General features: G+C 42.6%; 1 protein-coding gene and 1 non-coding gene across 2 annotated transcripts in view; both read left to right on the top strand.

Moving 5' to 3' along the window:
- Positions 1-14876, top strand: part of LOC126284614 (carboxylesterase 1C-like) — a 487963-nt gene that overhangs the window by 193032 nt on the left and 280055 nt on the right. The window contains exon 5 of the mRNA XM_049983679.1: positions 6157-6304. Within this exon, the coding sequence (XP_049839636.1) occupies positions 6157-6304 (148 nt within the window). The remainder of the gene's footprint in view (positions 1-6156; positions 6305-14876) is intronic.
- Trnap-cgg (transfer RNA proline (anticodon CGG)) lies at positions 189-263 on the top strand. The gene has a single exon. It is a non-coding gene; the product is annotated as a tRNA-Pro (tRNA).

Raw genomic sequence — 14876 nt, 5'->3', positions numbered from 1 at the left:
GCGAAAGCTGCAGAGTGAAAATCTCATTCTGGAAACATCCCCCAGGCTGTGGCTAAGCCATGTCTCCGCAATATTCTTTCTTTCAGGAGTGCTAGTTCTGCAAGTTTCGCAGAAGAGCTTCTGAAAAGTTTGGAAGGTAGGAGACGGATACTGGCAGAAGTAAAGCTGTGAGTACCGGACGTGAGTCGTGCTTCGGTAGCTCAGTTGGTAGAGCACTTGCCCACGGAAGGCAAAGGTCCCGAGTTCGAGTCTCGGTCGGGCACACAGTTTTAATCTGCCAGGAAGTTTCATATCAGTTCTTACTAGTTTGATTTCACTAACTGATTACTTGTGAGTAGTAAGTTAAGAATGTAACATAGACTATTAAATACAATACTGATTTTCTTGATTGCAACATTTCAAAATTTCAATATAATATTTGTTCCTAGGCACGTGACCAAATTGTACCTTATAACTGTTTTTCAGCTTTGGAAGTACCTTACTTTTCGAGGGTAATTTATGAAATTTGAGAAAAATATTGCAGCACACATAGAGTGATGGTTCAAATGGCTCTGAGCACTACGGGACTTAACTTCTCAGGTCATCAGTCCCCTAGAACGTAGAACTTCTTAAACCTAACTAACCTAAAGACAGCACACACATCCATGTCCGAGGCAGGATTCGAATCTGCGACCGTAGTGGTCGCGCGGTTCCAGACTGTAGCGCCCAGAACCGCTCAGCCACCCCGGCCGGCCATAGAGTGAATCATATCGTTTCAAAACTGAATAAGAAAATATATTAAAGTCCTGTTGCAGGTCGAAAGCCTGAACAAGAGTTCCTAGATGAAACACTCCCCCATGCTTTTTTTATAAGTATTCTTACAGGTGTTGTACGAGATGGAAAAGTTCATGAAAGCTGGACTCGCAACAGGTTTTAAGTACTGTCTCATGAAGAATGTCCAAAACCTGTACGACCAAAATTATACAGATAGTAGAGGATTTTAAACTAAGTAATTTGAGATAAGGAACTGAACGCCCTGTTTCTTATAATGCTCTACCAGCAGGCCTGCTTCGAGTTTTCTCCCTATAGATTCGTTCGGCTTCCCAGATACTACCTCGAGCTGCACCGTGCAATACGTGCATTTTTTACAAGATCCTATGATGATTAATACTCCGTTCTAGACAGCCAGTCATGATCTATAAACTATGGTAAACACCACTGTGCACACCTCACAGACAACAGTGTATTGCTTTTCAAGGCAGTTCACCACCATTCATGTGGCAGAAAGTTATCTGTTGGTAAACATAAGCAAATTACAATCAACTACCTCACACACATTTATCATTCTAGATCTGCTGGTAGTTGATTGTAATCTGCTCATATATAAGGCAGAACCAGATAACTTTCTACCACATGAATGGTGGTGAACTGCCTTGAAAAGCAATACACTGTTGTCTGTGAGGTGTGCACAGAGATATCCTTATCTCTGATGGACACACGCCGTTGAGGATAGCATACTGTGTACTATTATTTAAGAAATATTCGAGCCACTGACATATCTGTGAAACTATTCCATATGCTCGTGCCTATATATATGATTTGACCGACAGGGTGGGCAGCAATCTGCTGTTGTTTGCTGATGATGATACCGTGGTGTACGACAAGGTGTCGAAGTTGAGTGACTGTGGAAGATATAAGACGATTAGACAAAATTTCCAGTTGGTGTGATGAATGGCAGCTGTCCCTAAATGTGGAAAAATGTAAGTTAATGCAGATGAGTAGGAAGATCAAACCAGCAATGTTCAGATGCAGTATTGCTAGTGTCCTTCTTGACACACTCAAGTCGTTAAAAAATCTGGGTGTGACGTTGCAAAACTACATGAGAATGGAACGAGCGTGTGGGAACTGTGGTAGGGAAAGCGAATGGTCGACTTCGCTTTATTGGAAGAATTTTAGGAAAGAGCGGCTCACCTGCGAAGGGATAGAGGACGCTGGTGCTACATATTGTTGAGAACTGCTAGAGTGTTTAGGATTCGTTCCAGGTCGGCTTGAAGGAAGACATCGAAGCAATTTAGAGGCGGGCTGCTAGATTTGTTACTGGTAGATTCGACCAACAAGTAATTAGAATGAGATTTTCACTGTGCAGCGGAGTGTGCGCTGATATGAAACTTCCTGGCAGATTAAAACTGTGTGCCGTACCGAAACTCGAGTTCGAGTCTCGGTCGGGCACACAGTTTTAATCTGCCAGGAAGTTTCAACATGTAATTGTTACAGAGACGCTTTGGGAACTCAGATGAGAATCCCTGGAGGGAAGGTGACGTTCTTTTCGAGAAACACTATTGAGAAAATTTGTAGAACCAGCATTTGAAGCTGACTGCAGAATGATTCTACTGCCGCCAACATACATGCGCCTAAGGACCACGAAGATAGGACACGAGAAATTACGCTTCATACCGAGGCATGTAGAGAGTCGTTTTTCCGTCGCTCTCTTTGTGAGTGGAACAGGGAAAGAAATGAGTAGTAGTGGTGCAAGGTATCCTCTGCCACGCACCGGACGGTGGCTAGTGGAGTATGTGTGTGGGTGTAGAACACTCGGATATACACCGCAGATGACGACGTTTGGCTGCAATGATTGGCCTAGTTCGGAATTTACTCAAAAAGGCATAACCGCTTCTGTGATACTTTGACAGTTGATCATGCTTCCCACAACTAGCATGGTGTATGACGAATTGACTTCTGGGTGCTGCTCTGCAACACAGCTTACACTCGGTCAGCACATGCCTCAGATGCAGGGGACATACGAGGTGTGATTGGAAAGTTTTAAGAACGGATCCGCTACTGCTTACTGGTTTGGCGGGCAGGTACACGGAGGATGGGGAGTGAGTCATTGCCTTGTCCTTGAACGGCCTCTGAAAGGAAACTGCGTTTCCATAATTCAGTTCATTGTGTCTGCTGGTTGAGTGCGGATCTGTAAGGGCTTGTTGTCGGATTCTGTCTGCATGAAACTGTATGTAAAAAACTGGGAAATCAGCTTCTGAGACCTACGAACTATTAAAAAACAGCTTTTGGAGATAATTGTATGAACCAGTCAAATGTTTTTGCCTGGTTCAACGGATTTAAAAAGGACCGCAAATCATTTGAAGATGAACCACGGTCCAGCCGTCCTTCCACCTCAAAAACGAATGAAAATTGTAGTGAAAGTTCGCGACTTAGTGCGCTCTTATTGTAGACTTCCAATTAGAGAGAGGGCTGATGACCTAATTTAAGCTTCTATGCAGTTCAGTCAATTCTAACTGAAGATCTGAACATGCGTCGAGCGTCCGCAAAATGCGTTCCAAAAGTGTTGTCAACTGACCAGAAACAATGCCGACTTGAAGTGTGCCAGAACTGGTGAATCGGACTAAGAATCACCCAGATTTGTTAAACAGGGTAATTACAGGTGACAAATCGAGGGTATATGGATATGATCCTGAAACCAAAGTGCAGTCTTCGCAGTGGAAGTCTCCAGCTTCACCACTACCGACAGAGCACGGCAAAGTCGGTCGAAGGTGAAGACAATGATGGTGATTTTTTTCGATTCTACCAGTATAGTGTATCATTAATTTACCCCTGGAGGACAGACAATTAACCAGGAGTACTACAAATGTGTCCTTGAGAGTTTGTGAGAAAAGGTTCAGAAGAAAAGGCCTGCATTGTGGAAAGACAGGAGTTGGATGCTACACCATGGCAATGCTCCGGCTAATCATGCCTTCTCCATTGTTGAATGTTTGACCAAATTCAAAATTCCTGTGCTTCCACAACCGCTATATTCCCCTGATTTGGCCCCTGCAGGCTTCTACCTGTTCCCTAAAGTGAAATTTTCACTGGAAGGGAAGCAATTTGACTCGACTGAAGACATCCAGACAAATACGGAGAGATCCCTAACACAGTTCAGCAAAAAAAAACTTCCAGGAATGCTCTCAAAAGTGGAAACACCGTTGGAGTCGGTGTGTTCAGTCAAAGGGGGACTATTCTGAAGGAGATTCATCACAGCAGTATGTAAATACCACCATTGTATAATCACAAGGCCATTCTGAAAACATTCAATCACACCTCGTACACTTCGAGGGAGATCTTTGACACTGCCTGACTCTCCCTCAAGTTTTTGAGGCACCTCAATGCTTGCTTTTCACAGTAGTGTCCTCCTATACTGGCTTCAATAATTCCGCGGTATTGTTGGCAGATATTTGGATTTTGCATACAAGATTATATCGCAATGCAAGTCAAATTTGTAACAAGAGACAAAGGAAAACAACTTTTGAGAGGTGCTAAATGTTTTCAACCAAACCACTATCCTCTGTTTAACAACTGACAATGCTATATTCCCTCTTCTCTGAGAGACTCTGGATGAGTTAAATGAAAGGTTGTGAATGCCGGGTGTCTTCTTTGATTTAACTAAGGCATTCGATTGTGTTGGACTCAAAATGTTAATACAGAAGTTGGACCATTATGGAATAAGGGGAGTAGCTCACAATTGATTCACTTCTTATTTTAAGAACAAACAGCAGAAGATCATTCTCCGAAATGTTGAAAATGGCTATGATGTGCAGTCCCAATGGAGCACAGTTAATTGGAGAGGTGCCTCAGGGATTGGTGCTGGTGCCACTACTGCTTTTTATTTATATAAATGATATGTCTTCTAATATTACAGGTGATTCTAAAATACTTTTGTTTGCTAATGACACCAGCTTGATAGTGAAGGATATTGTGTGCAATATTGACACACTATCAAGTAATGCAGGTCAAGACATAACTTCATGGCCTGTAGAAAATAAATTGGTGCTAAACCACAGTAAGACTCAGTTTTTTACAGTTTCTAACACACACCAAGAACTGATATTTTGATTACACAGAATGGGAATGTGATTAATGAGACACAACAGTTCAGATCCCTAGGAGTTCAGGTAAATGGTAAGCTGTTGTGGAATGCCCATATTCAGGATGTAGTTCAAAAATTAAATGCTGCTTTATTTACCATTAGAACAGTATCTGAAATTACGGATAGTTGTACATGAAAAGGAGTCTAATTTATTTTCATTGGTTTATGACGCAAGGTGATTTTTTTTTTTTTTTTTTTTTTTTTTTTTTTTTTTTTTTTTTATTCAGAATGGGTATCTTTGGCACAGAATCGGATGATTCGAGAAATTCGCGAACTTCTTGTCGACTCTTGTTCAGTAGTCAGAGTCTTCTGACATTGGCCTCTCAGTACATAGTCGTAGTTTCTTTGTTATAGACAGTATCAACATAATCCCAAGAGTTAGCAGCTTCCACTCACTTAATACTGGGCAGAAATCCAGTCTGCATTTGGAACGCCCGTCTTTGACTCTTGCGCAGAAATGCGTGCAGTATTCTGCTGTGTACATTTTCAAATGCTGCCGCAAGAATTTAAAAATCTTAGCAGTTATCCATGTAGTTTCGAGTCTAAACTGAAGAGTTTCTTCATGGTTCACTCCTTCCGTTCTGTCGAGAATCTCCTGGAAAAATTTAAAAATTAAGTTACTTCATGTGTTATATTGTTGATGGTGTTTATTTAAAACTTATGGGTTGTCGTTTGCATAGGATTCAAATGCGTTTCATGTTTTCTATTATTACTCTTTTGTTACAGTTTCATGTACTGATTTGTTCCATGACCATGGAGACTTGTTCCCCATCTTGCTCCTGCTGAACATGACATATAAAATAAATAAAAATAGAAATAATTGTTTCCATGTTACGTTTTTTGAACTGATGTCGGGACTTACGGAGACCCCATCTATCTTCCAAGTGAGCAGTATGTATTGTACAATACTTGTTTAGCTCGCTTTATTCCATAGTCGATTGTTCATACAGCCATATCGATACTTGAGACTGTTTTATATAACTTCGAAGTACACAATAAAAACGTCTTATTGGTCCACGTCAAAAATATATTGTTAGTGAATACATCTTAATGCCTTAGAATCCCATTTGGCAAAATGTATCACAAAACACTCTATGATCATTTCTTAGGCTTAAGTGTGTGTCACTCATGACCATACCTATTCTGAACTTGGTTTTGTATCTCCTTAGATATGTTATTAAGCTGTAGTTGTTGCACTATCGTTTAGGATTATAGTAGCACGGACATTGCTGATGCTGAGTTGTGATTGCGAGTCATAGGCGGGGAGCCCCAACATGCCGGTATTGGTGTATTTCCACGGCGGTGGCTTCTTCTCTGGCTCTGGAACGTTCGAAGATGCTGGGCCGCATTACTTCATGGACCAAGATGTCATCCTGGTCACTGTCAACTACCGTCTTGGACCCCTCGGTGAGCACCCATTATCTAAGCTCCTTATTGTAAAGCCACAATTCATTCAAACTTCCATCAAATTTTTGATAATAATTATTGTACCATTTACTACTTTCCAAATGACTGCAGGCAGGTGCTACGCAAACATCGTCTGGATCATGTGCACCAAGGCGCTAGGATCGTGGTGCTGGCGAAAATAACGGAAATTTGGTTAGTTATCGTAATATTGTAGGATATTTATAACTTCTCGTTAGCTAAATTTTCGTTACATCCACCAGCACCACAACTCTTGAGTCTTAACTGCGCATGTTCCAGATAATGTTCCTATAACACCTGCATCTGATCGTGAGCCTGCACTGGCTTGAAAAGTAAATAATGTTAAGGGAGAATGTACCTCCACAAGCAGTTACCGGAATGTTTTACTTTTTGTCTTCGCAAGACATGAGGTTGTGATTCGTGCAACATTTTTAAATACTATGAATTCTACATATTTAAGTTTTTTGTAACATTATAAGCGACCTGGAGGATACTGTTAATTCTCCAGTCATAGGGTTTTATTGTGAGTAAAATTCTGTACATTTTAACAACACACTGCATTTTAATTCTCACTTCGTCAGTCATATATCATCCTTACCTTGAAACAGAAGGTCATCTGCCATGGAGCAGGTGATATTTGCAAATGAACTGAGTTTCTTTAATGCCTTAACAACTGACACTGTCTTGGAAATGGAAACTTGTGCTAGTTGCCAATAGCTTCTATTTCATATTGTTTTTAACTCGGAATTGGTCTTTGATAATACCTCTTCTTACTTTGATTTCACTTACTGTTTATTGGTGTGTAACAGATTGGTAATGTGAGGCATAGAATATTAAATACAGCATTGACAAGATTTTCATGATTGTAACACTTCTAAACTTAAATGAAATATTTTTTCCTTGGTACATGACCAAGTTGACCTTGGAATAGATTTCACGTATGGAGAAAACTAATTTTTCAGGAGTAATTTTTGGAATGTAAAAAAAAAGGAAAAAAGAATTGCAGCACGCATAAAGTGAATGTTATGATTTCAAAATGGAATAAGAAAATATATTATACCTCTGTTACCGCACTGGTTAGAGGCGAAAGATTGAAAAGTATACCAAGGTTCAGCACTCTCCCCTACAGCGAATCGTATCAAATTCAAACAAGATGCTGGTTGCGTATTGCACCCTCATAAATCACCAGTTGCAGTTGGCCATTCAGAATGTATATAGTGAATGATTAACCCTCCTTAGAATGGCTGATGATTCAAAGACTACCAAAATGCTTCATAAATGACACCAAAAACAAAGTAAACTAGAGGTAAAAATAATGTATCCTTTTTCGCCTTCAAGATCGTTTCACTTATGCACCAGAGGGGTTTCGAGTTTGATGTTCCAATCCGACAGACAAATCTCGTGCTCACATTCCATGGGGCATTCTAGACGTCTAGGTTTGAAACTTACTGCAGGACACTAGTGCAGATACTAATGATAAATGAAGTTCAAGCCACTAACTCCCTTTTCCTTGCTAGGAAATAACGACTATGAAGATTTCTTCCACTATCAGAATTCGAACTTGAACATGTGAGTCTATCACCACTGTACAGACGGATGACAGCGAACTTGGAACAGAGGCAGGTACCTGGCATAACTTATGTCCGTCTTGAAATCACTTCAGTAACTTTTTCACGTGATCAGTGTCTTCAGAAAATGTCACCTGCTCAGGAAAGATGCGCCAGTGGTCGATGTTTTATACGCATGGTTGAGAGAAAAAAACACCATGAAATGTTTCAATAATAAACACCATGCTCATTTTCTGCCTTCGAATACGGCATGTGAACACTTTGCAGGTCAGGCATGCGCTTCACGAGAACACTTAGCAGGAACAGACGACATGGTGCTGAAGACACTGACTGCATAAACAGTACAGCTGTAGCCATTTGAAAATGGCATAGTCGCCTGAAACCAGTGATGACGATAACATACAGTATTTGGTGCTAGCTACGGTCTCCTTCAGTTTTTCGAAATTTTTATAAAGCTTTTGGAAACTTCCAGCGAATTTTTCCTCTAGAAATTATCGAAGAACTGATGTTACTTTTGTTTAGGAGTATGTCGAAACGTAATGCAGAGAAGTGTAACAATGTCCGTGGTAGTTGACTACTCTGAATCGAACTAGCTGCATCATGTCTCATTTTTTCCAACCACCGTGATGACTGAGAGAATAGATGGATCTCGAACAGAGATGACAATTATATCTCCTAAGGCCTCTAACCGTTTTGCCTTCTGGTCATCATTAAATCTGTGATGACAAATCGGGAGCAGATCACCTGCTCAGGAAACCTTAGTGAATGATGGTTTTAACGCTGTCCTTGCTAATAACGAACTCGGTGAATATCATTCTCAGCGACAGTCGTCGAGTTTAAGCCTGTATTAGTCACTCTAACGCTATGTTGTTCTCGATTGTCGCTTCCAATGAACACATCGTCAACAGTTTCCCTTCTTAAAATTGTTGAGAGTTTGTGGACACTTGTTGAAGTGTTGCTTGTTAGTGCTTGAGATCTTCGTCCGACTATCAATTAGTAGTTTTTCTGGCGCTTTTCCAGCCCGACTGGCTAGCTCTGTCAAAGATTCACAGTTCTTTGTTGGTGTCAAGAATAGATTCCTGCCTATAGTCAGAAGTGATACTAGTATACTACCGGACAAATATAACATTCTTAAGGATTGTGTTCAGCTGTACCAGGGTAAAAAATCACTATGTGATCAAAAGTATCCGGACAGCTGGCTGAAAACGACTTAACAAGTTCGTGGAGCCCTCCATCGGTAATGCTGGACTTCAGTATGGTGTTGGCCCTTCCTTAGCCTTGATGACAGCTCCCACTCTCGCAGGCATACGTTCAATCAGGTGCTGGAAGCTTTCTTGGGGAATGGCAGCCCATTCTTCACGGAGTCCTGCACTGAGGAGAGGAATCGATGTCGGTTGGTGGGTCCTGGCATGAAGTCGGCGTTCCAAAACATCACAAAGGTGTTCTTAAGGATTCAGATCAGGACTCTGTGCAGGCCAGTCCATTACAGGGATGTTATTGTCATGTAACCACTCCGCCACAGGCCGTGCGTTATGATCAGGTGTAAACAGGTGCTCGATCTTTTTGAAAGATGCAATCGCCATCCCCGAATTATTCTTCAACAGTGAGAGCCACGCAAAACAACAAGGCGTGCAAGCGCCCTCCATGAAAAACACGACCGCACCATAACACCACCGCTTCCGAATTGTAGTGTTGGGACTACACACGCTGCAGATGACGTTCACCAGGCAGTCGCCATACCCACGCCCTACTATCGGATCGCCACATTGTGAACCGTAATTCGTCACTCCACACAACGTTTTTCCACTATTCAGTCGTCCAATGTTTACGCTCCTTACACCAAGCGAGGCGTCGTTTGGCATTTACCGGAGTGTTGTGTGGTTTATGAGCAGCCTCTCGTCTATGAAATTCAAGTTTTCTCACTTCCCGCCTAATTGTCATAGTACTTGCAGTGGATCCTGATGCAGTTTGGAATTACTTCGTGATTGCCTGGGTAGATGTCTGCCTATTGCACATTACGACCCTCTTCAACTGTCGGCGGTCTCTGTCAATAAACAGACGAGGTCGGCCTGTAAGCTTTTGAGCTGTAAATGTCCCTTCACGTTTCCACTTCACTATCACATCAGAAACAGTGGCCCTACGGATGTTTAGGAGTGTGAAATTCTCGCGTACAGACGTATGATACAAGTGACGTTCAATGATCTGACCACATTCGAAGTCCGTGAGTTCTGCGGAGTGCCCCCCACTGCTCTCTCACGATGTCTAATGACTACTGAGGTCGCTGGTATGGAGTACCTGGCAGTAGGTGGCAGCACTGTGCACGTAATATGAAAGACGTATGTTTTTGGGGATGTCCGGATACTTTTGATGAAATAGTGTATGTGCATATTGAGGGATGTTTTGGCAGTGAGTCATTTGTCACGGTCGTTGGCGATCAGATGGCGCTCAGGAGGCCTGTTTATGCAGTCTCTGTTTCGACTCTTCAGGCAGTAACTGTTCCGCGTTTTGAGGTCAACGGTGTTTTGCAATGTTCATTCTAGGATACAAACACACGTCACTGACGGATATGTACTCCTGCTGAACAGCTTTAGCCATTCGAATGGTGTTGTATTGTAGGTCTGTGGTAAGCAGAATGGATGTATCGACAAACCGCTGCTTTTGTTGGGCACAGTGTATCAGTGTTGTATCGCTGCTTTCAACAGTGGTCTCTGAAACATTCCCTTAACTGTAGAACAGGTTCTGGATGCCCACGTTGTCCAGACACTCGTTAGAATCGACATACTGTGCGAACAGCAGTGGCCGACTGAACATCATCTCGGGGCAAAATCCGGCCACATATTGCACCTACAGTGTCTTCACGGACCATATGGACCCATTTGCTTGCAGCAGGATTAAGATCATGTGCACACGTTGCCAAGCTATTGCTGATAAGCTTGGCTACCAAGTGCCATGTAATAGTTGGACTGTATAGTGGAATAGCATTTGGACGTCGTCATTGAGAGTGGGTTATGTCTGTATGTGAGTGACAGAAGGGCACGTTTATGGCATAGACCTGGTAAGTTCCAGAGTCCAAAGTTCATTCACGCACAACACCCAGGTCAAATTCCAGGTTTCATACTGTGGGGGGCCATCATCTACAATTCATGGTCACACATGGTTTTTCTGCACGGTAAAATAACCAGTGGCTACTACATTGCTCAGGCTGTTGCCCCCACGCTACTGTCATTTCATCGACAGGAAGGTATTGTGCTTTTTCAGCCTGACAGTACACGTTCATATACGGCTGCTGTGGAGCAAATTGCTCTTCATAGTGTACGACAACATCCCTGACCATCAACATCACCAGATCTTTCGCCAATTGAACACATATAGGACACAATGAAAAAAATGAAACTTACTCATTCTCCAGTCCCTTCAAGGATCATTGGCGAATTACAATAAAAGTCTCAAGGTTCTTGGGACAGTCTATCGCAGGATGCCATTCGGCACTCGGAACGGTTTATCGCAGGATGCCATTTGGCACTCGTAACATTATTTGTATGCGAAAATACACACCTGCATTGCCGTCAGAAGGGGATTCACTATGTACTGATGCGACTGTTTGGGCAATCTTTACTGTGAGTGGCATTAATGTTTTATTAGCTGTGCATTCGTTATCATACAGGTTGATCGTGACCGGGCCAAATATCTCACGAAATAAGCCACAAACGAAACGACTACAAAGAAAGAAACTTGTCTAGCTTGAAGGGGGAAACCAGATAGCGCTATGGTTGGCCCGCTAGATAGCGCTGCCACAATGTCAAACGAATATCAGGTGCGTTTTTAGAAATAGGACCCCCATTTTTATTATAAATTCGTGTAGTACGTAAAGAAAAATGAGTGTTTTAGTTGGACCACTTTTCTCGCTTTGTGACAGATGGCGCTGTAATAGTCACAAACATATGGCTCACAATTTTAGACGAACAGTTGGTAACAGGTAGGTTTTTTAAATTAAAATACAGAACGTAGGTACGTTTGAACATTTTATTTCGGTTGTTCCATTGTGATACATCTACCTTTGTGAACTTATCATTTCTGAGAACGCATGCTGTTACAGCGTCGTAACCTCTAATTACCACATTAATGCAAAAAATGCTCAAAATGATATCCTTCAACCTCAATGCATTTGGCAATACGTGTAACGACATTCCTCTCAACAGTGAGTAGTTCGCCTTCCGTAATGTTCGCAAACGCATTGACAAAGTGCTGACGCATGTTGTCAGGCGTTGTCGGTGGATCACGATAGTAAATATCCTTCAACTTTTCCCACAGAAAGAAATTCGTGGACGTCAGATCCGGTGAACTTGCGGGCTATGGTATGGTGCTTCGACGACCAATCCACCTATCATGAAATATGCTATTCAATACCGCTTCAACCACACGCGAGTTATGTGCCGGACATCCATCATGTTGGAAGTACATCGCCATTCTGTCATGCAGTGAAACATCTTGTAGTAACGTCGGTAGAACATTACATAGCAAATCAGCGTACATTGCACCATTTACACTGACATCGATAAAATGGGCGCCAATTATCCTTCCTCCCATAATGCCGCACCATACATTAACCCGCCAAGGTCGCTGATGTTCCACTTGTCGCAGCCATCGTGGATTTTCGTTGGCACGTTACCGCTGTTGGTGAATGACGCTTCATCGCTAAATAGAACGCGTGCAAAAAATCTATCATCGCCCCGTAATTTCTCTTGTGCCCAGTGGCAGAACTGTACATGACGTTCAAAGTCGTCGCCATGCAATTCCTGGGGCATAGAAATATGGTATGGGTGCAATCGATGTTGATGTAGCATTCTCAACACCGACGGTTTTTCAGATTCCCGATTCTCGTGCAGTTTGTCTGCTACTGATGTGCGAATTAGCCGCGAAAGCAGCTAAAACACCTACTTGGGCCTCATAATTTGTTGCAAGTCGTGGTTGACGTTTCATGTGTGGCTGAACACTTCCTGTTTCCTTAAATAACGTAACTATCCGGCGAACGGTCCGGACGCTTTGATGATGTCGTCCAGGATACCGAGCAGCATACATAGCACACGCCCGTTGGGCATTTTGATCACAGTAGCCATAAATCAACACGATATCGACCTTTTCCGCATTACCAGTGTTAAAATGGACCGTTTACCAATTGCGGAAAAGGTCGATATCGTGTTGATGTATGCCTACTGTGATCATAATGCTTAACGGGCTTGTGCTATGTATGCTGCTCGATATCCTGGACGACATCATCCAAGTGTCCGGACCGTTCGCCGGATAGTTACGTTATTTAAGGAAACAGGAAGTGTTCAGCCACATGTGAAACGTCAACCACGACATGCAACAAATTATGATGCCCAAGTAGGTGTTTTAGCTGCTATCGCGGCGAGTCCGCACATCAATAGCATACATAATTGCGCGAGAATCGGGAATCACAAAAACGTCGGTGTTGAGAATGCTACATCAACATCGATTGCACCCGTACCATATTTCTATGCACCAGGAATTGCATGGCGACGACTTTGAAAGTCGTGTACAGTTCTGTCACTGGGCACAAGAGAAATTACGGGACGATAACAGTTTTTTGCACGCGTTCTATGTAGCGACGAAGCGTCATTCACCAACAGCGGTAACGTGGCACCGGAAAATCCACGATGGCTGCGACAAGTGGAACATTAGCGACCTTGGCGGGTTAAGGTATGGTGCGGCATTATGGGAGGAAGGATAATGGGTCCCCATTTTCTCGATGGCAATGTAAATGGTGCAATGTATGCTGACTTCCTACGTAATGATCCACCGATATTATTACTAGATGTTTCACTGCATGACAGAATGGCGATGTACTTCCAACATGATGGATGTCCGGCACATAACTCGCGTGTGGTTGAAGCGGTATTGAATAGCATATTTCATGATAGGTGGATTGGTCGTCGAAGCACCATACCATGGCCAGCACGTTCACCGGATCTGTCGTACCCGGATTTCCTTCTGTGGGGAAAGTTGAAGGATATTTGCTATCGTGACCCACCGACAATGCCTGACAACATGCGTCAGCGCATTGTCAATGCATGTGCGAACATTATGGAAGGCGAACTACTCGGGGTTGAGAAGAATGTCGTTACACGTATTGCCAAATGCATTGAGGTTGACAGATATCATTTTGAGCATTTATTGCATTAATGTAGTTTTTACAGGTAATCACGCTGTAACAGCATGCGTTCTCAGAAATGATAAGTTCAGAAAGGTACATGTATCACATTGGAAGAATCGAAGTAAAATGTTCAAACGTACCTACGTTCAACCTATCTGTTACCAACTGTTCGTCTAAAATTGTGAGTCATATGTCTGTGACTATTACAGCGCCATCTATGACAAAGCGAAAAAGTGGACCAACTAAAACATTCATATTTCTTCATGTACTGCACGAATATGTAATAAAAAGTGGGGGTTCCTCTTTTAAAAAAAACACAGTTGATATCCGTTTGACTTATTGCAGCACCATCTAGCTGGCCAACCATAGCGCCATATGGTTTTCCCCTTCAAGCTAGACAAGTTTCTTTCTTTGTAGTCGTTTCGTTTTTTATGCTTATTTAGTGAGATATTTGGCCTGTTCACTATCAATGGACCACACTGTATACTATTATAATGATAAAATGGTTTTGTCCTTGAGGATCTGGCGTTTTTCTTCTGAAAATGTAGGTACATGTCAAAATAATGTTTGGTGTTCTCAAGGGTAGTTTCGTTCCGTCATTACCAGGAAAAGAAAATGTGTGTTTTTCCCACCAGAGTCCCAAGGTGGCTTCCGGCAGCTCCCCCTGCCTGATGAAGTTCTCCTCCCCTCCATCTATCCCTCCTATCAACTTTGATCCTACCCGCCCCCACTTCCTGTGGCCTCTCCACTTGGCACCCTCCCTCCCTTCTCTCTCTCCTTTTCCCCCGTCCCCTTCCTCCACTCCTCTTCC

The sequence above is a fragment of the Schistocerca gregaria genome, chromosome 8 (genome assembly GCF_023897955.1).
Source record: "Schistocerca gregaria isolate iqSchGreg1 chromosome 8, iqSchGreg1.2, whole genome shotgun sequence".
NCBI lineage: Eukaryota > Metazoa > Arthropoda > Insecta > Orthoptera > Acrididae > Schistocerca > Schistocerca gregaria.
The sequence above is the reverse complement of the archived record's forward strand: the minus strand, read 5'-3'. Positions and strand labels throughout refer to the sequence as shown.